This window comes from Ambystoma mexicanum, chromosome 13 (genome assembly GCF_040938575.1).
Source record: "Ambystoma mexicanum isolate Mex_15411 chromosome 13, UKY_AmexF1_1, whole genome shotgun sequence".
NCBI lineage: Eukaryota > Metazoa > Chordata > Amphibia > Caudata > Ambystomatidae > Ambystoma > Ambystoma mexicanum.
This window is the reverse complement of record NC_090938.1, coordinates 201,219,492-201,245,156: the sequence shown is the minus strand read 5'-3', so window position 1 is coordinate 201,245,156 and position 25,665 is coordinate 201,219,492. Positions and strand designations below refer to the sequence as shown.

Here is a 25,665-nt window from a genome sequence, read left to right as displayed (position 1 = left end):
CGATAGCAACGGGACCCAGTGCCGCCGCCATCTTGAACTGCGGCTTGCATATTTGGCCAAAATAGCAGCCATTGACCCGCGTTACGGGCTGAATCCTGTGGCGCATAGACCAGTGTCCCCCCCCCCTAGCATGATGAGCTGCAGAGGGGGAAGCCTGCCAACGTCCCGCCCCTACATCTGTGACCATTCTGCTCTGTGGACGGAGACGTGAGCTGCGAGTGAGCTGAGGAGAGAGACCGGCGCGCCCCTGCCTCCCCTCCGATGCAAGACATTTATGACCATGCGGAACACATAAACCCGCCGGTTCCTTCATTCGAGCTGCCAGGTTTGGGACGGCAGAAGGAGCAACGCACCTGGAATCCAACCACCCCCTGGCTAAAAGGTGAGCGAGCCATGGTGGAGAAAGGCAACCCCCTGATTCCATGTGACATTATAAGGCATTGACTGCTGTGTGGGATAGTCTGTGGTCCTCCGGCCCTGCATGAGGGACAGCTGCCTATCCGACACTGTCTCGGCCTGTCAGCAGAAAAAGCCTGTGGGCAACAACAAGCAGCTCACTGGCGAGGGGGACATGAGAGACCACCCAGCAGTGCTGGTGGAAAGGGACACTGGCCACGAAAAACGCATGAGGTGGGAGAAACCTGCAGCCTTAGCCCTCACCCCTGGCCCGGATCTTGACATGCACACACACGTCTCAGGGAATTGAAGAAGCAGACAGTGGGGTTGAGGGACCACTACCAGAGATAAGTGCAATGCCTAAAATGGTCGAAGAGAAGGCCAAGAAACCAGGACTACAGAGCAAGATGGACAAATTCACAATGGGAGGCCCCCAACTACAGTGACCCACAACCATGAAACAGCAAGCGGGAGTGACAAACCGCAGAGCACACAGATCTCTCTGTGACATCCTGACCGCCATTGGGGAATCCAGGTCATCGATGGAGAAAAAATAGGTGGCCTCTCAACAGAGGTGTCCTTTTGCAACAAGACCCTAATAAGTTGTCCTCGAGATAGGGTGAATCGGAAAAGCGGATATCAGATTCGGAAGATGCAATCAAACAACTGAAGAAGTAATTATCACTAGTCACCCAAAAACATACGCACCTTAAAAACAGGGTGGAAGATAGTGAAGGGAAGAGTGCGCAGACACAACGTATGCATCCTTGGGGTGCCCGAGAAAGAAGAAGAACCTTGCATGGAGCTCTTCCTTGAGCAATGGCTCACAGAACTTTTTGCTCCAAAGAAGCTATCAAAATTCTTTGGTATCAGGTAATATTATCCCCATATACATGGTCACCATAAATAACATCGCCGGGAAAAGGTTGTGGCGATATTATATGGGTGACCATAAATATGGTGACAGGGGCAAAAAAAAATAATAATTGGGGACTGCGGGGGTGTCCCCCGCATGTTCCATGCAATAATGTTCCCACAAAAAACTGCCATTTTTCGGCAATATTTTTGCATGGCGAGATTTTTGAGGCAACATTATTACATGGAACCAATTCTCAGTTGAAGGCACACATAGGATCCTGGCTGTCCGCCCGGTCCCGGGATCACCACCACGAACGATCATCGTAAGACTCTTAGACTACCAAGATCACGATGCAGTGCTACAGATGGCTCGGACCACCGGCCCCATCACATGTAATGGCTACAAGATCAGTTTCTTCCAGGGCTACACCAGGGAGGTCCAAAAAGCACGCCAGTCGTTTGACTCTGTAAAAAGAAAGCTACACCCTTAACATGAAGTATTCATTTACTGAGAGAGGTGTTGACATGGCTGGAGACCCAAATCTTATCCAGGCCAGTGCCTCATCCGCCTAAGGGGGGCCCCGTATGGAATCCAGAACACAGCCTGTCCCCGGCCCTGTCTGAATCACAGCCTCTGGAACAGCTCACGCCTGCGAAGGTGGGGAGCGATCAAACAGACAATGGGTGATGGTGAACAGACATTTAAGACTTCCGACCAGAAATATTGCTTAAGGGGATTGATCATAGGCAGCCACGACCCTTGGGCGCAGACTCACCACGGCGGCAACAGTGGTTACCCCGCAGAAGTTTTGACTATGATGGTTGCGCATAAGCTGAGTGCATGGTTCGGGTGACAGGTGCTTCAGGTTGGGGATGGTGGGGAGTATAGGGTGGTTATGGGAGTTTTTCTTTTCCCTATCATGTTTCCTGTGGGCATGGTTGCTTACAGGTTGGGGGAATGTTACTCGATTGTTGCAGGGAACCTTGGTTGATACATATGTTTAGACAACAGATGCCTCGGGTTGGGGCGGAGTGTGGGGGGGGTGTTTGGGTTTCTTTTCCTTTTCTTTGTGTTAATTTCCATCCAGTCATCACACACATATCTATTTACAACACTGTACACGCAGACCTATCACTGCTGATATATTTAACCACTGACAAGCTCATTCCCCATGCTGCACCTTGAAATGCAAGGGAACCGAATTAAATCTCTTAAATTCCTTACATGCATTGTTAATGGCCTGGGTACCGGAATCAGTTGACGACTTGTCACACAATTCCTGAACAGGCACTCCCTGGATATTGCCTTTCTGACCGAAACGCACCTAGCGGGCACATCATGCACCCTTTTCTGCAGAACAAACTACTGCACAGCAATACATGCAGGCTTCTCTATGGGATCTATAAGCGCCACAAATATATCACATCATTATCATACTCTATTAAGCACTGTGCCGGCTGCCTTTGTGCTAGATTTTCCATTATGGAAATATGTTTTGTGTTCCAAATTCAACATGGTGAGAGCACGAACGTGTGTCCACAAATTGCAAAACCTCTGAATTTCTTTTCAAATAAAAAGGGCCTGCTAACTAAGATTTTTTTTTAACTGTGCCGCGCTATTAACTGGTACCTCTGTTATTGATAATAGTAACAGTTCCAATTAAGAAAATGCTGGATAACAACGTACTGTAGCCAAAAAAGAAGAGCAAACAAGCCAGGAAGCTTGGTTATCCAGCCTTCTGGTTGTGTCATCCAGCTCAGACAAGCAGCATTTGGTAAAGCTAAAAGTTGTTTATACACCATTGCGTTCCTAGTGCTACTAGTTAATCAACCTTTAATTCTACAATACTGGTTTCAGAGGATGGCCTCTAAACTTAATCAGGATATAGCAACTATTTTACAGATGCTTGACGCATCTATGCTTTATCCAGCCGAGTCTTCCCTGCCTCTTGTCTTTGTCCTGCTTAGAAACTCTCGCTTCCATCTTGGCAAGGTGTTTGCAACCTTGGGCTTTCCCCATGGTTTGGTCTACAACCCCCATCAGCCCTTGCCAGTAGATTCAATGGTGAGGAATCATGGGAGTCGCAATCCAAAACATCTGGAGAGTCACAGGTATTGGTCCACTGCCATAGGTGGTGTCAGGTGAATGCAGCCCTTCACAGAGCCCCTCAGTAGCCTATTTGCTGCATCAGGGCGATTGCAGCCTTTCTCAGAGACACTCTCGTTCCTTGGGTTTATCCAGGATGTCCTTCTTATGAAGCTGTCCCCAGCCGCTTTGGTCAGTGATGCTCAACTGAACTGATGAGTCTGTGCTGTCTCCTATATCGGTTTGTGAAACCCAGCGAGGAATCTTGTGTCAGAGATCCTTGCCAGCAGCCATTCCTCCTCATAGTCCAAACTCTTTCTTCTTAGCCGTGTGCAGCTACCTGTTCTTCCTTCCGTCACTGGAGTGCTTCTCTGCTTTTTGGGGTATTTTTCCCTTCTTATATTCCCAACTTCGCAGGTGCTTGATAAGGACCTTTCCTCATTCTTACTTGCATGTCTTTTGAAGCCTGCTCTCTGTCCAATGACCACACGCATATGACCAGATGAGGAGCCTGTAGAAAGCTACCAATACCTTGGTGGCCATCTTGAATTTGCGTATTTTTCCATTTGTTTATACATCCTGAGACTGCTTGTTGGCAGATTTTATTTTTTCAGTGTTTGTCAGTGAATGATGACTAAAGATCTCACTGTCCTGTATGGTCTTGCTTTAGATTGCTTCCTTATTATGCAATTGGACCAAACATCACAGTTCTAAAGTGTGATGTGCTCCATAACAGACAATAATGGTGTAATGCTTCCTTCTTTAGGAGATGAAATTCAACAGAGGTTTACAAGGAAGACCAAGTTGAAGTAGACGGAAATATTGCAGCCGAGAGTATCATCAGCATAATGGGATCCTGCTTGTCTCATTACATGTGTAGGTTGGTTAATTGTTCTATAAGAGTAATTTGCAAGCCGGTATTCCCAATTAGTGTTAAACTTCCTTCCATGACACATCTTAGTCAAACATAATCACACTCCCTTGTATAACCTTTCCTCTGCCCTCAACCCCAAATAGTTTCTTACATTTCCTCTACAAGTGCAATCTTTGCGGAACATGTCTTCTGCATAATCTACACAAACCCTACACCAAACAAAACTAATTAACTATCACAATTGGTTATGTTTGGTGTAGGGTTTGTGGAAATTCTCCAATAATGCCTGTTAGATTGGAAGTATAAAACAGAAGTATTATAGCAATAACAACCAAACTGGCCGGTAACGGACTGGGGCCCAAGTTACAGCGCTCGGGCCTTAGCGACGGACCCCAGCGCTGTTACCGTTCCCCGCTGGATTGGATGTTACTGCTATTAGCACCACAGATTTCATTTCGGAAACCCGGGGTGCTAACAGGCAATGTATTTTGTTTGAATGAACGGGACACCTCCTGACGAAGCAGCCATCGAGTTGCTTGGAACGCGGGCCTAGATTGTTAGATGCAGACCGCGATCCGAACAACCGGATTGATTGGCTTCCCCAGCCCTGGACGCTAATATGTGTTTGACCACTATGATGACAGTTAATCCTAATTCAGATTAATTTTCTAACAGTTTTTAAGAACATGTGTTAGCACAACACTGAGGCCTAACAACATCGCACTCTGGGGTGACATGACCTAACCTTGGGTTGGGCCATTGATGACAGGGATCCAGAACTACAGAGATGGAAAACAACTAGGACCGTGCCATTGGCTCTGTGGCAATCCTTTAGAAGATGTATTTAATGACTTAAGCCCATTTATGTAGTTATTCTCTGAAGACTCATTGCATCATGAAACTCCACCCAGACCACCAGATAAGATGCTGAAGTTGTAGTATTTTGCTCCATGTTTTGTTTAAATTGGGAGTACAGTTATTTCTTGGGGACTAAAAAGCAATTCATATTTCATTTGGGAGTGATTTTTTTTGTTGTAATTCATACTTGTTTGCACCGAGTAACTCTTACCAATTAAAAGATGCATTTTACCCTAAAGTTGCCCTTTGAATCGGACAGTAATAACAGTAGAGACCCTTCGCGTGGCACCAGGGATCCAGTCCTATCTTTAGAGCTGTGCAAATGAAATAGGGGCAGGCTCTTGGATGTCTGTCCTGTCTTCTTTTTTGTTGGGAGCATTCTTACTTACTATTTTTTTTATGTTGGGAGAATTTGCCTACTTGATGGATTTAAAGTGGCTAGTACACTGTTTACCTGTGCCGCTGATTCGCACAATAAAACAAGTATCAGCCAACTTTCTCCACCAATTTACCAAATATTGAAAGCATAGAGGTTCTTGCAAAAAGCCTGCTTATTCCATGGCCATCAAATGAACCAGGTCTTGTGTTTCTTGGGAGATATGACACCACAACTGCAGGCTCAGAACTGTAAACTGTGGCCTTCACATGGATGAACATCTGAAACTTTACACAGCCGCTTGCGTCATCCCTTGAGAACGCAACCGTCCATTTTGGCGAAACCATGGCACAAGGGATTTCAGACACTTAATAGCACTAGTTGTTGGTATGAAAGGAGATAACATGGGGATATAAAACCAGATGCTCCATTTCTCAAAGGTTTGCTAAAGTGAGCAAACTTTCTATGTGCATCTTAAGATGGACCGAGCAGATCCTAGGCTTCCCACGCGAAGAATGGACATATGTGAGGGCAACAAACCATCTCTGGGATACTTGATCTGCTAATAAAAGAGACTGACGGCTGCCTTCTGGGTGTTTTAATGGGCCTGCCAGGCCAGCTGCAATCTATACATCGAATTATGGGATATTTTTATTGGCAGCTTAGAGCGAGAAAGAAGTATAATCTGATCTCGTAACATAGGATCTTGCGCTAGCAAACTCTTCCCAGCACCAAGGCGGCTGCACATCGCGGACAGCGGCAGCTTGGGCACATGAAACATTCCAATGGTGAGACCTAATGGCAGATCTGTTTCCCTCGAAGTAGGCAAGGCCTGCCACTAAAAAACTATTTTCAGCAAAGAACATACTGTAATGTCTACTGCGTGTATGTATACATCTTTATAGGGTACATGCACCCCTAGAAACTGCTAAAGCAAGCAACAGGGGCTCATGGGTGGCTAAGGGGGAAATGTGCCTTTTGGGGTGTTTTTGGAAGCAGATGTGGCTGATTTATATTCGTGCGGTTGGTGGGGAAAATGTGGAAGAGGAGTGTACAGAAGCACCAAGGATCTGCCTCCACTGCGTTCTTCGCCATTGCAAGGTGAGACTGGAAGGATTTAACGTTTTGATTGGTGATGCCCAATCGGATGCGTTCATCTTCCAGAAAAAGGGGTGGGCTTCAAAAAGTGTACTATTCCAAAAAATCACAGTACCCCAGTCTTTTAAATCCACGGAAAAGCAGTGGTGATCAAGACTTGGAAGCACAGAATCAAATTTGCAAGCAAGGGGCATGACGCAGAAACTCAACGCCGAAATAGTCATGGTCGGAATACAAAGAGGCTATTATTATACATAAGGGCCTGGCCTGTAAAAAAAATCCCGCCAACCATTATCTGATGAAAGCAGGAGGAAATTGGTTTCACTTGATGAGAAAGTTACATTTTTACCATTTTTTTTAAAAGTTCTTTTTATTACATTTTGAAAACATTGCAACTAAAGTGTGCCATGCGGCTGTGCATCGTGCAGTAGGACATCCATCACTGTGGTAACCAATCTAGTGAGCAGGATACGGACATAATAATGAAGAATACAAAATGGCGGCCAGAGTTCACTGCTGCCAGTCGACATCTTAATACGTCTTTTCCATTTTGAGCTTTGGCCAATAGGAGCCCATCCATGCAACACTGGAAAGAGCAGGCCTTGACATCCTGCTAGCGCCTCAGGATCGGACCAGTGCCAACGTTGTCATTTATTTTTATGCTATATTTACTTTTAGCCGTAGAAGCTCTCTGCATGGACGAGATGCCATTCTCATACATGTATCTGTTTTGGCGGTGTAATACGATGTTCGGATGCGGAAGAGAGTAGATGTGTTTTGTGGGTAAAGGGGCTCAGATAGTACCAGCCACCATGTAGTTCATTGCTTTGTTTACCTAGAAGTCATGCAGGTGTGTCTGCTGCCTGATTTGGGAATGGTTCGTGCATGAGGCTGGGCATAAATACACACACCTGATTCTGCGCTGGATGAATACGTCCATTTGGATATTAATTCTAGGGGACTGCTGCGCGTCCACGTGGCTATGCCCTTTGCCATGACAATGTGTAGAACTTCTGTAATCTGCCTGTTTTAACACACACAAACTTCCTTCCTGTCCTATAGTGGGATCATCCAGTCCATCAATTGTAAAGCGTAGTGAGTCCGTTTCTTTATTTAGTTATTGTTTTGCGGGCATAGCTGTTCTAGGGTGTTTGGACCTGTGGCAGCCATTTTCAAGGCTCTCTTGTCTCTGTTCAACTATGTTGGAAGTATACATGTAGTGCTACAAAATGTTTACATTTCCAGCCTCTTTGCAGTGTACCATACTCATTATTTTTAAGCAAAATGTTTTTCTAGAATTTAATTAGAAGCTATTCCTTTTTGTCAAAATGTTTTCTAACTAAAGACGTAATGGGGACACGTTGGCCATGTCCTGCTGCACTTGGATTGTTCTGAAACTTGCCTATATGAGATGGCCTTCAGTTTATCTAGTGAGGCATTTTAGGGTTTGAGCGCTTCTCTCAGGATTGGTTACGGAACATACGGTGGATCTTACTATGTCTGTGGGTCATGGTCAAGTTGAAACAATTAGATTTTACCTTATTGCAGCACCACAATATCGTATGATATTGGGTCTTCCTTGGTTGGTTTTACACATCCCGGTTATCGATTGGCAAACGGGTGATGTGGTCTTTGTTTCGGGGCACTGTGAAACCAATTGTTTGTCCTCTTCCACTTCTGTAAGCAATCCATGTCGGCCTTTGTTACTTCACACCGCAGCCATAGGAGCTGTTATGTCGGTCTCTCTGCCCAAAGAGTATGAGGCCTTCAGGGATGTTTTTGATGTCAAGGGTGCCGAGACATTGCCACCTCACAGGCCCTACGACTGTCCAATAGACCTAATATCAGGGGCTAAACTACCAACAGGTAGAATGTATTCCGTGACACAAAAGGAAGACCAGATTTTAAAAGATGACATCGATAAATCACTCCAGACGGGCTTTATTCGCTCCTCACCCTCTCCCACAGCTGCCACTTTGTTTTTTGTGCCAGAGAACGAGGGGGACCTTCGGCCTTGCATTGATCATCGTGCGTTAAACTCAGTGACCACCAGGAACCAATACCCCATACCCTTGATTTCAGTCCTTCTGAACCAATTGGGTACAAGGCTTTGACACCATATGGGTAGTCATCGACTACTTCACTAAGATGGCCCTGTTCGTTCCATGCCATGGTCTACCATCAGCCCCCGTCTTGGCGGAGCCCTCACGAGTACTTTTGGTATTGAGGAACGATACTCCAGCTCTTATCCTCAGACAGATGGGCAAACGAGCGTGTCAACGCCACACTTGAACTGTACTTACGCTGTCTAATTGTCCAACATCAGGGTTCCTGGCTCTCCGAACTAGTTATGGAGGAGTTTGCCTATAATAACGGCCACTGGTTCCTCATCATTTTTTGCTTTGTATGGGCATCACCCCTGGTCTCTCCCGGTTCCCTCTACAATGTCACCCTGCAACCTGGCTGCTAGTGCCTGTGTTCAGGATTTGGCCAGGCTTCATGCCGACATTCAGCTACACCTACGGGAAGCACAGGCTCAAGCGAAATGTCATGCCGATGCACATCATTCAGAGTCGCCCACCTACGAGATTGGCATGAAGGCCTGGTTGTCTACCAGACATTTACGACTGCCGGGCAAGCAATCATTTCAGCCACGCTTCATAGGTCCATATTCCATTATGAAAGTGGTGAATCCTGTGACACTGAAGTTACTCCTGCCAGAATCTTGGAAGATCCATTCGATCTTTAATGTGTCTCTAATGAAACCGGCTCCCGACACCCTTTGCGTCCTCTATCCTGCTCGCCCTCTGGTAGTTCCGGGTACCAATGAATTCGAGTTGACTCAAATCCTTGACACGAGGGTCAGTAGTGGTGTATGCATGTATATCATGGACTGGAAGGGCTATGGTCCCGAAGATCAAACTTGGGAACCATCTGGGAACATGCATGCCCCTGCTTTGTTAGCGGATTTCTGGTCCTCACGTAAAGTGAGGCATTATTTGGGGGAGGGTACTGTCAGGCCTGCGGATTACACTGGGGATAAAGTCTGTATCACAGATGCTTCAGTAGCAGCCAGACCCGATGTTACAGCATGAAAGCATGCATTCACTAAGAAAACACGGTTCCTTTCGTTTCACTGAAACATACGGCATAGAGGCCTGCACTACACTTCCCATAAATCTGTCAGTTCTTGCCGTAAGAACCGATACGGCACTGACTGGAGGTTGCTGTCAGCTTCCAATTCTACCACTGGTGTAATACCCTTCTTTCTCTCTTCAACCTCCTCACCTGTGGAGTCGAAATCCTCTTCAGCTGGACTGAGTGCTCGATGTGCCGTATAATCCTTTTCCTTTTTTCTAGGTTGAGAGTGTCTCCCACAAGAGGAAGCCACAGTGAGAGCGTGTAAATGCGCCCTGACCTTGTCTCCCTCCCGGGAGAGACAGGAAGGGGGAAAAAAGCCAGAGTAGGCAAAAACCCCTTGGACCGGTATATATCCTGATGGCCGCTGGACGTGATGCAGATGAATGATGGGAGAAGGCAGCAACCGGAACCAGGTGGAAATATAATGCAGCGTAAAACGCCAAAAGGTAAAGAAAATAAAGTAAAGGGAGAGAGCTGGAACTAAGGAAATGGAGGTAGAGAGGAAACGAAAAACTGGGACCGGAGTAGGACCGGTAATAAGGACGGAAAGAGTAGAGAAAAAATGCTCGAGGAGCAAAAGGTAAACAGCGTGTAGCAAGACCGCGGCAGCGAGGAAAAGCAGCTGACCGTGGAAGGTTGCAACGCGCTGTGCTCAGGGAGAGGAGTGGTTAAGTAGTGCTACGGCGGCGAAGACTAGACCGCATAGAGAGAACGTAGCGTCAGCGTGACGGGAATCAGGAAGTCCCTAAGCGGCAGCGGGGCCAAAGACGCCAGGTGCGGAGGCGGCGCATGACAGTATGCCCCCTGCCAAGGCCCAGGCCACCCGGTTTGCCGGGATGCAAACGGTGAAACTTCCGGAGAAGGATAGGAGCGTGGATGTGTGCAATTGGCTCCCAAGAGTCCTCAGCATGTGAATAACCTCTCCAATGCACCAGGTATTCCAGGCGCCCTTTGCGGTATCTGGAGTCCAGCAACCCGGACACTTCATACTCAGGAGCATCAGGTGAGTGAGAAAGAGTGGGGAAAGGACGAGCCCTTAATGACAGTTCGGCACTCTTCAAAAGAGATGCGTGAAACACTGGGTGAATCCGCCTAAGAGAGTGTGGCAGCTTAAGGCGGAAGGCCACTGGATTGATCTTGGCAGAAATGGGATAGGGACCGATAAACCTGGGGGACAGTTTAGATGGGCGAGACCATCTAGGAAGGTATTTAGTAGATAACCATACCTTGGAACCAACCTCCCAGTCAGGTACAACTTGCCGGTGCCGGTCAGCTTGCCTTTTGTAAGCCTGGAGGCTATCTCTGAGATTCAGCTTGGCTTTGTCTTGGATGTCCTTTATTCGGTCAAGTGTCTCTTCTACCGCCGGAAGTGCAGGTTTGCAGTAAAATTGTGGAATGATGGCTCGGGGATGAAAGCCATATGAACAATAGAATGGAGACATTTTGCTTGCGGAATGACTGGCATTATTATATGCGAACTCCGCTGTCGGCAGCATATACACCCAGTTGTCTTGTTCCATATTGGTGTAGCTGCGCAAATATTGTTCCAATGTGGCGTTTAACCGCTCTGTCTGCCCATTGGTATGGGGATGATATCCTGATGACAAAGCGCGCTGAATATTAAGAGCGGCGCATAAGGACTTCCAGAATCTGGAGACGAATTGGCTTCCTCGATCTGATACAATCTTGTCGGGGAGACCATGGAGTCGAAACACATCTTTAATGAATACTAATGCCATACCATCGGCAGTTGGTATACCAGGGAGTGGAGAAAAATGAGCCTTCTTGGTGAGAGAGTCGATGGACACCATTATGCATGTACATCCGTGGGACAAAGGTAAGTCCACAATGAAATCTGTAGATATATGACTCCACGGACGTTCCGGGATTGCATCTTGTTGTAGTAGACCTATGGGTTTCTTTGTGTTGTTTTTACTCTGACAGCAGACTCTGCAGGACTTGACATAATGTTTCACATCTTTAGACATATTAGGCCAATAAAAAGCTCTACTAATCAAGTCCAAGGTGCTGGTTTGTCCCCTATGGCCTGCTGTCTTGTGATCATGGCACCAGAACAATACGTCTTTTTGAAGAGGTTTGGATGGTATCCAGATCCTCTGTTTCTTCAGGAACAAACCATCCTTTTGGATCATGCCGCGAGGTTCTGGATGTAAGGAGACAGCTTCTTTTATCCGTTGAAACAGGGAAGAGATAGTGGCAACAATGCGGTTCCTGGGAAACAACTTTTCCGGGCAGGATGAGGCAACATGGGAGGAGAAAGCCTTTCTGGACAGAGCATCTGCCAAAGTGTTTTGGCTTCCAGGAATATATGTGATGGTAAAGTCATATTGTGAGAAAAAATGTGCCCACCGGGCTTGTCTGGAATTGATGCAATCCATTGACTGTAAAACTTGTAGATTCTTATGGTCGGTCCGGATTACAAAAGGGTGGTTGCACCCCTGTAAGAGGTGTCTCCAGACTTCACAGGCTTTTTTCATGGCTAGTAGTTCACGTTCTATTACTGAATAATTCCGTTGACTCGGAGTGAGAGTTTTTGATAGATATGCTATTGGGTGTTCCGCGTTGTCATGCTCTTGTAGTAGAACTGCTCCTATTGCTGCGGCAGAGGCATCTGTCTCAACAATAAAAGGTTTGCTTTGGTCTGGCTGGCACAGGATGGGAGCGCTACAGAAGCTCTTCTTCAAGAGTTGAAAGCTTTCTTCAGCCTGTGGGCTCCAAATGAAAGGCACAGATGTCTTCTTTAACAAATTGGTAATTGGTAGGACCGTGTTGGAAAAACCTGGCACAAAACGCCTATAAAAATTAGCCAGGCCCAGGAATCTCTGAACTTCTTTGACTGAGGAAGGAGCCTGCCAATGGAGAATGGCCTCAACCTTCTTTTGATCCATTTGTACTCCTTGTGGTGAGAGGATAAACCCTAAGTACGGGATCGAGGATACCCCAAAAACACACTTTTCACGTTTGGCCAATAAATGATGTTTTTTAAGGCGCTCCAGGACCTCAGTGAGATGTAGTAGATGTTCTGACATAGACTGTGAAAAAACAAGTATGTCGTCAAGGTAAACCACAACTGATATAAATAATAAATCAGAGAATATTCGGTCTATGAACCTTTGGAATATGGCGGGAGCATTGACCAGTCCGAAAGGCATAACGTAGTATTCGTATAGGCCGAATGGTGTCCGGAAGGCTGTCTTCCATTCATCTCCTGGACTCACTCTGAGTAAATGATATGCATTGCGCAGATCCAATTTAGAGAAGACTGTTGCTCCCTGTACAGATTCCAAAATGTCAGGAATGAGGGGCATGGGATATCTATCCTTACGAGTGACTTTATTGAGTCCCCTGTAATCGATGCATGGTCTGAGGTCCTTAGAATCCCTCTTCGGAATAAAAAACAAGGGAGCACCCGCCGGGGATTTAGAGGGTCTGATGAGACCGTTGCACAAGTTGTCATCCAGATATTTTCGTAAAGCGTCCTTTTCAGTCTTGGATAAAGTAAACATTCGTCCAAATGGGACCAGGGCATTAGGTATTAGCTCGATAGAGCAGTCCTCCGGTCTGTGAGGTGGTAATGCCATTGGAGCGGATTCAGCAAACACCATAGGGTATTCTTCCAATACCGAGTCAATGGAAAGCACCCCTATACTCATGGGGAGAACAGTGGGAGATATCTTTACCTCCTGGTAATGTGCTTCTTTAAAGCAGTGTGTCTGGCAATAGCCGGAATTAAACTGCAAAGTGTTAGACTTCCAGTCGACATGGGGATTATGTTGTCGCAACCAGGTAATCCCCAAGATAAGAGGAAAATGGGCTGCTCGAATGATGTCAAAAGTAATGACTTCTGAATGTTGAAATATAGACAGAGGAAGGGGTTCGGTTGTCTGAATAATGAGTCCTGAACTCAAAGGTGTGCCGTCTACTCCTTCAACTTTCTGACCGTGGCTGCGGTCTATCCGTGAAGCACCCACTTTGTCTACCCAAAGGGTGTCAGCAAAGTTTCCTGCGGCACCACAATCCAAGAGAGCCAGCGTCTCTACGGGGCTGCCATTGATAGTGACCTGGACCATTATAACCATCAGGCGGGAATCTTCAGAAGGGTTCGAGGAATCAATAGACATAGTAACGTAGGGACTGGAAGATTGCCCTCGATAACCCGTCCCCACTAGGTTCGAGGGTTTGCGTTTTCCGCCGGTTTCTTGGTTAGTTCAGTACAATTATGCACCGTGTGGCGATCAGAGGCACAGTAGGCACATAGGCCCTGTTCCCTTCTCCTCCTTCTTTCCTCAGGTGTTAAAGAACGGCGAGTAGTGCCGATTTGCATGGGCTCATCTTGAGGTTTGGGCACTGCCGAAGGAGGTGAGGAGGTCCTTGAAAAGGAGGTACGTGCTTTTCTTCTTTCTTGACGCCTTTCTTGCATCCTGAACTCCATCTGAAGGGCGGCCGTCATAAGATCCTGCAGGGAAGTAGGCCGAGGAAAGTGAGCCATTTCATCTTTTAATTCTTCTCGAAGTCCTCTGCGGAACAAAATAAATTGAGACTGTTCAGACCAACCCGTCTCCATGGCCAATCTCTTAAATGAGGAGATATAAGACAGCACATCAAACTGTCCTTGACGAATGTCCATCAATTCTTCACCAGCTGCCATTGAGACTTCAGGTCTCTCAAAGGTTTGTTTAACGAAAGCAATGAATGCATCGAAATTCTGAAGGACAGGGTCATTTCCGGTGACTAGAGGGGTGGCCCAAGCTAGAGCGTTCCCTGTCATATTAGACACCAGGAATCCAACCTTGGCATGATCTGAGGCGTAGGTGCGGGTTCTGAAGGAAAAATACACCCGGCAAGCGTCAAGAAATTCTTTTAGGGTCTTGGGGGAACCATCATACTTCCCTGAAGATAAAGGCATAGGGGGCAGGTCTGTGTTGGGGGGCTCCCTTACTGCCACCATTTGTTTTAACAGATTGTTTTCGGTTTTCATATTCTGCATTTCTAGAGAAAGGCTTTGTACCGCAGCGATTAGTTCCTGCACTTGCTCAGGAGTAGCCATGATTGGTGTTTGAGGGCGTTGCAAACTGTCAGCTTCCAATTCTACCACTGGTGTAATACCCTTCTTTCTCTCTTCAACCTCCTCACCTGTGGAGTCGAAATCCTCTTCAGCTGGACTGAGTGCTCGATGTGCCGTATAATCCTTTTCCTTTTTTCTAGGTTGAGAGTGTCTCCCACAAGAGGAAGCCACAGTGAGAGCGTGTAAATGCGCCCTGACCTTGTCTCCCTCCCGGGAGAGACAGGAAGGGGGAAAAAAGCCAGACTAGGCAAAAACCCCTTGGACCGGTATATATCCTGATGGCCGCTGGACGTGATGCAGATGAATGATGGGAGAAGGCAGCAACCGGAACCAGGTGGAAATATAATGCAGCGTAAAACGCCAAAAGGTAAAGAAAATAAAGTAAAGGGAGAGAGCTGGAACTAAGGAAATGGAGGTAGAGAGGAAACGAAAAACTGGGACCGGAGTAGGACCGGTAATAAGGACGGAAAGAGTAGAGAAAAAATGCTCGAGGAGCAAAAGGTAAACAGCGTGTAGCAAGACCGCGGCAGCGAGGACAAGCAGCTGACCGTGGAAGGTTGCAACGCGCTGTGCTCAGGGAGAGGAGTGGTTAAGTAGTGCTACGGCGGCGAAGACTAGACCGCATAGAGAGAACGTAGCGTCAGCGTGACGGGAATCAGGAAGTCCCTAAGCGGCAGCGGGGCCAAAGACGCCAGGTGCGGAGGCGGCGCATGACAGTTGCCCTGGAAACTGTGCCGCCCTCGCACAGGAGCCTCGGTGTCAAAACGCCTATGCCAGTCACGTGATTGGAATCACTCCATTTAATGCACAGCTTTCAAGCCTTTGGTGTTTCTGGTTTTATGATATATTTTATTTGTATCGCACTCGTACACAAGTGTTTCACGAAGTGCGTTGAAGTGTGTTTTGGATATTGTTACTCGTTTTGCTCTTCTTGTTTTTTGACCCGTGCCTGCCTCCTGGATTCCTCTGCCTAGCCCATGCTTGCTTTGTTTGCGTTGAACGCTGCTTTGGACTCATTCAATCCTCTCTCATGCCTTGACCAGGAATTCTCTCCTGGATTGTCTTTGTCTCCTGTTTGTCTGTTACCACGCCTTTGGATACCCGGGAACTGTTGGACTTCGGAGTTACATCAAGCTGGTATACGGGGTACCAACGCCTTGAAACATCACCTAGGATTTTCTTACCGACTCCTATTGTACTTCTTTTCCCCAGCGACTGTTGCACTGAGCGTAGTGGAGCATCCTGGTTTTCCGTGCACGAGCTTGACACTGCCGGTGTGCGCGGCTTAGACGCCTGCGTTCCGTCGGGCACAGTCGTTTGGACTTGACTTTATTCTGTTTCAGGTGTCCTTGCGCCATCTGGAATAGTACCTTTGGGTTGCTCCCCTTGCTTGGTGCTCCCGTCGCTGCTCTGTTACTAGACCCTTCTGTATATATTGTATTGAGGAAAGTCACTTAACGTCTTCCTCTTGCTTCCTAAATTGCTAGGTGTTCGCTTGTCCTTTTCTTTCGAGGAATACATCCTCCTGTCTGTGTATTTTACAGATAGGAGGTTTTATTGCTAGGAAGAATCAGTCGGCTACACTATGTAGTCAAGGCGGATTCTGACACTACCCAGTAGGATATATGAACCCCCCCCCCTTTCCTGCACGAACGCTTTCACACGGACAGCCCATTCTGGGAGAAAACAGACTCGCACCTGAGCCGTGTACCTGATATGTCCCGCTACTATGGTCAGAAGAAGTCAGGAAATTACTCACACCTAACTTCCATTCATCTTCCTCACACCATTAAAAGGCGGAGCATGAGAGCACACTCTGAGCGAGGCAGAGCACATGAAGGAACAGCAGTTTCGAGTTGGCAGCTGAACAAGGGGATGAAAAACTGGAAACTGAAGTGTTTGCAAGGAAGGAAATACCCTTGACCTTTTCGGCAAGACACCGTTCCTTTCCAGAAAGTTTTGAAGCAGAAAGAATCAGGCCAGCAAACCAGACTAAAGACTCCTGCATTGTGTGTCGGAGATACCCAAAGACCTCCCGCGTAACCAACCAAGGTAGGCAGGAGCGGCAGCCGCAGGGTATTGTCCTTTGACCCAAGAACAAATAAGCATTAGAGAGATCAACATATCCGGTGAGCTGGGGAGACTGATGCAAGACCAGTCTTGTTACGCTCACCTGGTATCCACGGGAACGCCACCCAGCCAGTTGGTTGTTGGTGCCCTTCTCAATGATTCCCTGGTGTGGTCTCGGTGTCGATGGGTTTCCGCCTGGTTGTCGGAATAGATGGGCTCTCCGTCCTGCTCTCTGGGCAGTGACGCGTTGTCTTTTGTGGGCAAGGGCAGTCCAGTTACTTCACTGACTGCTGCCCTTGTAGTGTCTTTCAGGTAGGTCTTATTGCGATTGATGGCGTCGTAATTCTTGCATTCCTTTTCTCTGTTCTAAATGTCTCTTTTTTTATCTCCCTAGGAGCATGGAGTGTCCGCTTGGAGAACTGGATATGATGGTGCGCCATAGCGCTATGATGCGGTAAGGAGGCGCTTTGTCCTCACTGACCGGTGCTTTTCTCTTTTCGTAGGCCGCGGTTAGTTCCCAGCGCAGATGGAGTTCCGGAGCTATGCCGGCCGAAAAGCAACCAACCAGGTAAGTCTTTAAGCGTTTGTGGTTGTAATGTCTCCACTACCTCCTTTAATGATGTCTTTCTCCTTTTCTCAGGTCCTTCGATCCAGGCGGTGAACTCCACCAACAGAGCTACCCAGGAGCTGCGAGCAGTGAACGATGATGAATGCAGGTAAGATTCTGCTGCTAACGATGTTCTTGGTTTTTCTGCAGGTCCAGAATTCACCAGGCTTGTGAGAAAGCAGGACATGGTGAGCGTCACGTTGCTAGAAGCAAAGTAACGTGAAGCGTGTTGTCTTGTTCGGGTGTGGTTTAAATAGCCACTGTAAAGTAGTCCAGGTAAAGAAGCCCCTAGGCCACCACACCCAAAACACTAGTCCGCATAGCTTGGTTCTAAGAACCAAGCTATGTGGATGCCTCCATGTTGGCTGAAAGCCTAAATAAAGTAGTTCCTCAAGCAGATGTCTTTCCTTACTGATGAGCCTGGCGCCAAAGGTGCCAGGACTGGCCCCAAGAGGGCCTGAGAAGTGGATGCCAGGCCTTATTAGTGATCCGAGCCCTGATTCCACCTGTCCAATGGGCTTGCCAGTGGGGACCAGGGCAGAGGGTTGTGACAGGTCTGTGCTGAAGGCAAGGTTGCAAGTGGCAACATTGTATAACGAGCGCTGGAACAAACATTTTTAAAAGCGTGTGATAAAAAACGCAAGTAAATTCCTGATAAATGTTTGAACATGAGAAGGAAAGATACGATAACGTTAAGAGTGGTCCGGGACCGTGAGGGTGCTCAATCGAAGGTCTCCCGCCAAGAGAAACGAACGCCAAAAGATTGATGAAAATATTGTATGAATTGAATCGAAGTGGTCCTGCAATGGTTTATGCAAAACCCATCATACATTTGAAAGTCTTTGATTTTGATATTGGTAGGATCCTAGCCCGTACAAGGGAGACCAAGAGTAAACCTTGTGGTACAAAGGGGTCCAAGCCTGAAGGAGGGAGACCCATGATAAATACCTGAAGCGAGAACTTGTGCATGTGAAGATCCTAATAGAAATGGAACTTTGATATTTGTTACGACAGACCCTCTGAAGTAAGAGACTCTTATTGGAAAAGACATTTTGGCAGAAAGCCCCAATTTCTATGCTTTAAACTGTGTCCTTGTGGCAGAGAAACCAGAGTATGTACGAAGCTCGAACGTGCCACCTTGCCGCGTGCTGTAAACAAGGGGAAGGGAAGCCAACTGCTCAACTGTCCTGACATATTATTTCTTGAACACTTTTCTTTGTTACATACATTATTGTCCCACACCCTTTTGTATTTAAAAGTAAGGATTGGCAATAGGTTTATTAGTAAAGGCCCTTTTATTTTGACAGACTTGACTAGGACTGCAATATTATTTGATGGTCGTAGCTTGCTCCCATCCTTAGATTTAGGTTAGTTAGATGTTCAACCCACCAATTGAAGTTCAGTAAACACCCTTGAACTGAGATCACTTGTGCCTGTCTTCACTGTTTTATACCATGCCTTCTTTACAGTACCGACTCAACAGGAAGACCATCACTGAGCTGCTGGCCAGAAACCAGGAAGATATTGAGAGCAGGATCAGTAGCCATACAGATGTGCCCCCACTGGTGAAGCTGGTGTCAGTCCTGGGAGTTCCTGTGGATAGGCACCTTACAGCACACTGTGGCCATGATTCACGGCATTGGCACAGCCCACATTCCGTGCAGTCCTGGCCCAGGTACTGGATGCCCTCTTGCACCATGTCAACCAACATATTGCACTGTTCACCACCCAGGCCTAGTTGAACAACATGAAGGCAAGGTTCTATGCCACCGCACAACTGCCTAATGTCATAGCACCAATTGACTACACCCATGTTGCATTAGTGGCATCCCAGGCCCAAGCCGTATACAAGAACCGGAAGCACTACCACTCCCTCAATGTGCAGGTGACTTGCAGGCCTGACCTCATCACCCACTGCTGGGCCCGCTACCCAGGTTCCACTCACATCTCCAAGGTCCTACGCAATCCCACACTTCCAGGATATATTGAAAATCACAGGGGACACCGGACCTGGATAGTGGGTTATGTAGGGAAGGCATGGAATCACAAGTATGATACTGACACACATTGGGTACAATTTGTAAAACCTTTATTGAAAGTGTTGGGGCTGGAGAAACTTCTAGTTTGCCGTATAACTAAGATGGGAGTATTCTTGACCATCAAATAATAAATAACGCAGTCCTAGTTGAGTCTGTCAAATCAAAAAGGCCTATGCTAACAAAAACCTAATACCTGCCCTATCTCTTGTACCAAAAAGTGTAAAAAGGAGACATGTATGCCAAAGGAAACATCAGTGTTCAAATGATGATGTGGTTGAACTAGCTCGCCTCCTCACATTAGACCTCACGGAGTAAGGCGGTCCCTGTAGGCAGGATGACACACTCTGGCTCGTTTTCCAACTCAATAGACAGTTCAAAACCATGGATCAAGGCCTGCCTGGCATTCCATGTTAAAGTCTCTTTCTCTGGCTTCCAAAATAAGGTTCCTACCAAAACATACATGAAGATTCCCCTCTGTCGAGCTCAGACCTCTCATGATAAAGTTCAATACAATCTTGCAAGGGGGGGCTCACTTCCCCAAGCTTATTATACTTTGGGTCTCCCGCAGTCAGGCTCGGACCACTTTTGGATGTCAAAGGATTTCTAATGTGCGTGTCTTTCTTTACAGACCACCCACCGCAGGACCACTTCGACTCAAATTTCACTGTTTAACTTTCACTCTTCCCTTCTCTAGGAATTAATCTTCTTTATTTCACTTTTATTGGTCACTCGCTTTCTCGCTTTAAACAAAGTACTGTGAGAAACCAGAAGGTGTCTCACCCGCTAATCCCCGGGGATCTCTCTCAGGTGGCCAGGACAAGGCCATCTCCTTTGGATCCAGACCCTGGGCATGGACCAGTGCGGGAGGATCACCTGGGTGAGGGTTCTTCAGGGAGTGGGACACCGGATGGCTAGACACGGTATCCCTCCCCCTGTTATCCCATACTACCAGGTAGGATACGTGGTAACTTTACTCCCACCCCCCTTTCCTTCACAAACACTTCCACACGGACAGCCCGCTCTGGGAGAAAGCAGACTTGCACCCTAGCCGTGTAGCTGGCATGTCCTGCTACTAGGGTCCGTGGAAATCTGGCAATTAATGACAATTACTCACACCTGACTTCCACTAAACTTCCCCACTCAGATAAAAGGCGGAGCACGAGAGCACATTCTGAGCGAGGCAAAGCAAACGAGAGAGTAGCAGTTTCGAGAAGGCAGCTGAACAAGGGGAGAAAGATGGCAAACCAAGAAGGGTTCGCTAGGAGGGAAATACTCTTGACCTTTCTGACAGGAGAGCGGTCATTTCAAGAACCTTGTAGATCAGAAAACATAAGGCCAGGAAACCAGGATAAAATATCCTGCATTGTGTGTCGGAGATACCAGAGGCCATCCTGCGTAGCTGACCAAGTCGAGGAGGAGCATCCGCCGTGGCATCGTCCAACTTTGCATAATGAGAAGCAACATTGCATAATGAGAAAGAACAAACCTTGTTAAATGCGTGTGATGAAAAACGCAAGCAAAGCTGAATTGTTGATGAATTTTGAGAAGGAAAGATACAGTAACAATGACAGAGTGGTCTGGCGCCGTATGGTTGCTCAATCGAAGGTCTCTGTATAGGTATCCAGCCAAGAGGTGGCAGAAAAACGAAAGTAAGAATATTATGGGAAGTGAATCGAAGTGGTCCTGCGACAGTTAAGCTAAACCCATTGCACATTTGAAAGTCTTTGATTTTTGAGAATAAGAAGAAAATGTAGAAAGTAAGATAGCATTGTCCGAACCTGAACGAGAGAGAGACCAAATGGAAATATTGTACTAAAAGGATCTGAGCCCGAATGAGGGGGATCCATGATCCGAACCCAAATGAGGGAGACCAGTTCTGAACATTGTGGTAAAAGTGGTTCAAACCTGAAGGAGAGAGATCCGTGATAAATATTGAAAATGAGAATTTATGCATGTGAAAACATTCAGAAGAATGGAACTTTAGTGCTTAATTATTGCGACATACCCTCTGCAGTAAGAGACTGTTGTTGGTAATGAAGCTTTGGCAAAAGGCCCAGATACCTTTTCTTTGGAACTGTATCCCCATGGCAGAGAAGCCTGTGCTGAAAACGTGGGAAAGGGAAGCCAACTGCACAACCAGCCTGACATATTGTTTCTTCAACACTTTTCCTTTTTTTGCATACACTATTGTCTCACACCATTTTGTATTTAGAAGTAAGGATTGGCAATAGTTTTATTAGCATAGGCCCTTTTATTTTGAAAGACCGACTAGGACTGCGTTATTATTATTTGAAGGTTGTAGCTTGCTCCCATCTTTAGATTTAGGTTTTGATAGGCGTTCAACCAACCCATTGAAGTTCACTAAACACCCTTGAACTGTGATCACTTGTGTCTGTCTTCACTGTTTGATACCATGCCTACCTTACAGTACCTTTTACGGAGACTTTGAAGGGGGTACTTCCTTTCACCAGACCACTCCGTAAATGAGTATTGCTGATTTCACTGCTGTCCTTCACATTGAAGTTCACTCGCAGGTCTGCCTTTCTTCGCGCCTCATCCCCATGCGTGCAGCCTTCACTTGCAATATAATGTTTTTATTCCAAACTTTAACACACACTGGTCTCTCAGATTGCTTGTCAACCCACCGGCTGTGTGTGTCTTTTTCTGGGTTTTGCGATTTCTATTTCACGAATCAAGGTTAGTGCCACAACTCTGCTGTTCACCCCGGAGGGTCGCTGGCGTTCTTGGAACACAATGAGTCTTCACTTGTGGGATCTGGCCATCTCCATGTGTCTTTCGAGGCCTGCCGTGGCATTGACCTCCAGTAGGGAACTCATGGGGTTTTCTACCCGCAGTTCTCGTCCCTTGATTCGTCACACTGCTCCAGTAGGTTTGCCTTTGTCCTCGAAGTTCTCATACTTGTGTTCCTCCTTGCTCAGAGTGTGTCTTTAGGTGTTGCCTTCTATCCTTGTGAGGAGAGCCAATTGGTATCCGGTGTATGCACTTGAAGTGAAGTGCCTTACTACGCCTATCCCGATTAACGGGACAAGTCCAGTACAATGTATGAGAGTTAGTCTTGTTACTCTCAGTCACGCTCTTCCTCGGCCCAGTGTTTGTGTAAAAAAGGGAAGGGTTGGGACCTTAGAGTATCCTAAAAAATAGGATGGGGTAGATGAACGAGAGAGAGAGAGAGAGGGAGACAGAGGGGGAGATATATATATATATATATCTCCCCTGGCTGATGACTTCTGTGAGTGACCCACGTATACTGCACAAGACCGCCTACAACCATGCCCACAGCCGGACACGTGTCTGCATTGAGCACACCTTTGGACTCCTCAAGGCCAGATTCCGTTGCCTAAATAGCACAGGTGGAGCCCTAATGTATGCCCCTGACAAAGTTGGGAAAATTGTTCTGGTGTGTGCAGTGGTACGCAACATTTGTCTGAGGGGGAATGTGCCCCGACGCGAACAGGCCACACCCAAAGGAAGACCTAGCGTAACTGCATGAGCCAGAGCAGACACTCACAGGGATGACGTGGGAGAAGGGAAACTGGCCCGGCAGGCACTAATAGACAATTTCTTCTAGAACAATACCCTGCCTCTGTCCACTAAAGCACTGTGAATAAACTGCACATGTACACAGTAAGGAATATCCATGCATTATTGTTGCTCAACAAACGCTTGTGATATTTTGCACCAAATATCCCCCCTAGCCCTTGCCTACCGCAAACAACCCAGCACACAATCAATCCCCCACACCCCCCGCATCTCCAAGTATCCATAGCATGGCCATTCAGGCCAACAGTCGTCAAGCCAATCACTGTGGCCTTGCCCTCTTTCCCCGACTGCCAGCAGCCAGTGATCTGCGACGCAGCTGGCGCAGCGACTGGCACCTAGGGGGTGCTTTGCTTGGACTCCTCGGTAGGTGGACTTGACCATGGAGGGATTGAGCCTGCCCCCTGCAGATGTTGCCATTGGAGCTCATTGCTCTGACTGACCTGCTAACCATGGTCTGAGACAAACTCTGTCATCTCACACACCCTTTGATGAAACATCAGTGCAATGGTGCATGCAGTAGTGACCCTCGGGGTCCTGGCATTGTCCCATGCCATCCTTCATATTGCACCCTAGATCGCATCACGGATTGCCTGCATATGCCCAGAGTGGGTGTTCCTGATGGCCCCCAACTGCCTTTGCCTCTGTTCCATTTCCCCAGTCTCTGCATCACCATGCCCAATGTGGCCATAGGCTGCGTTGGTGATCGGGTACGTTGTTGGTGTGGGCTTGCAATAGAGGAGCCATTGGAGGGGGGTGTCTGTGTCTGGCGCGTGGGTGTGCTGGCGACAGCTGCATGGTGGGCTCTGGAGGCTCTGGCTGTGCTGTCGGTAATGTGGTGGGTTCTCTGGTCTGGGGAGGGTTGCTTGCGGAGACGGCACCTTGGTGTTGCTGGCACTGCTGCATGGTCTGAGTCACTGCTGCTGTCACCCTGTGCCTCCAATGTCACGTTACCTGGTGGCGTTTCCTCTGTGGTGGTGTCCACAGTAGCAGAGATATTGTCTCATGCAATTGGCGTGCCTCTGGTGGGCTGGTCTGGGGGGGGGTGCGGTAAGCCTGCTCCTGCTCCTACTGCGATGGGGTGTGGTGAGCTATGTCTTCCGCCTATGGGAGGTGTATCTTCCCCTTTGCAGGGTGGTGGAGGTGGTGGTTGCTGTGTTGCGGGATGGTGAACTCCCAGATGGGCTAGCCGCCTCTTCGTCCTCCGGTGTTGCTTGTGTGCCTGTAGGGGACATAGGTGATGGCGTTGGGTCTCATCCCCCCCATATGTTTGGGATGCATGGCATTGAATACATGGTGATGTGTGAGTCCCCGGGCTATTGAGCTGATGGGCAGGCCTGATCTGGGGTGTTTGCAAGTGGATTGACAATGATAGGAATGGGTGCAGAAAGCGGGGGGCACGCAGGGGGTTGCATTTGGCCAGTGTGGGGATGGCAAGATATTGTTGCTGGGCAAGCTGTTATTTGGCGTGCATGCATTTTATCCCCACTCACGCACGTTGCCAATGCAGGTGGTATTGGGGGGAGGGTACATGGCTGTCGGGCTGCTGGTCCTGAGGATAACCCGGTAGAAGAACTGGAGGCGTTGCTGTAGAGTTATTCCTACCAATGTACCCCTTTGTATTTCTAATCAAACTACAAAGGGATCAATTAGCCGAAAGATGGAGATTACTGCATCCGTAGTTGGCAAGTTCAGACACCGTTGTCACCCTCGGGTAGGAAACTCCAATACCGATGACTGCCTAAATGAAAAGACCTGAGTTCAAAACAATGCAGTCTCCCAAGAACAATGACATGAACATGAATACCAGAACCAAGCGAGAACATGAAATAGCCAGGGTGCAAGAGGAAACGAGGAGATTAAGTGTAGCACACTTACCACTTCGGTCTATGGTGAAAACACTACAGAGGAACTCGTACACCTTTCAACTTAACCCTAACACCTCGCCGGCAAGACGACGCCTATGTGGAAGTAGTCTCTAATCCAGGGTACTATCCCGTCGAAACGAGGATGCCTAACGGCTTATGCGCCAATGATCACAGTCTCTAGTCCAGGCACGTTAGAAGTGGGATGATGTAGGTTCGCTCTAGGCAGTAGTAGAGGCAAAGAAAGCACGGCCACCCAACCAGCCGTAGTGGATTGGAAGCTGTTCCCCAGTCGATGGCATGCGACGGATGCAGATGATGTCCGAGAAGAGAAGGCAGGTCGTTGGACGGTCCGGAGTCAGCAGCGTGCAAGAAATGTAGGTAATATCCGGAAAGAGGAAGCAGGTCGTTGGACGGTCCGGGGTCAAGCGGCGTGCGAGCAAACAGGTAGTATCCGTAGAGAAGAAGCAGTTTGATGGGCGATCCGGAGTCAGCAACGTGCGAGCAAAAGAAGGTAAGACAAATCCGCAATGCAATACAGGTCAGAGGAACAGTCCGGAGTCGAGTGCCAGGGGGAGAGCAATTAGACAAGGAGGGCAAGAGGGGGTCAAGAGCAAAGGTACAAACAACAATAGCCTTGATACAAAATCAGAAGCAACGAGTGCGACAACCCGGAAGAGATTATAACAGGTGAGCGCGGTCTCGCTTTCGCTTGACTCCAACCCTGCGGAACGCGATAGCGTTACGCTTGTG

The 25,665-nt window shown here is 47.6% G+C and overlaps 1 protein-coding gene across 3 annotated transcripts in view; it reads left to right on the top strand.

The window, feature by feature from the left end:
* LOC138521085 (uncharacterized) overlaps positions 1-25,665 on the top strand; it is a 193,839-nt gene that overhangs the window by 86,555 nt on the left and 81,619 nt on the right. Inside the window, exon 2 of one of the 3 annotated variants that reach the window (XM_069633643.1) lies at positions 4,107-4,220. The exons of 1 other annotated variant lie outside the window; for it this stretch is intronic. In XM_069633643.1, the coding sequence (XP_069489744.1) occupies positions 4,189-4,220 (32 nt within the window). In that variant the 5' untranslated portion in view covers positions 4,107-4,188. Of the gene's footprint in view, positions 1-4,106; positions 4,221-6,426; positions 6,550-25,665 lie in introns of those variants that run through there. One more of the 3 variants, XM_069633642.1, reaches the window with a different exon arrangement.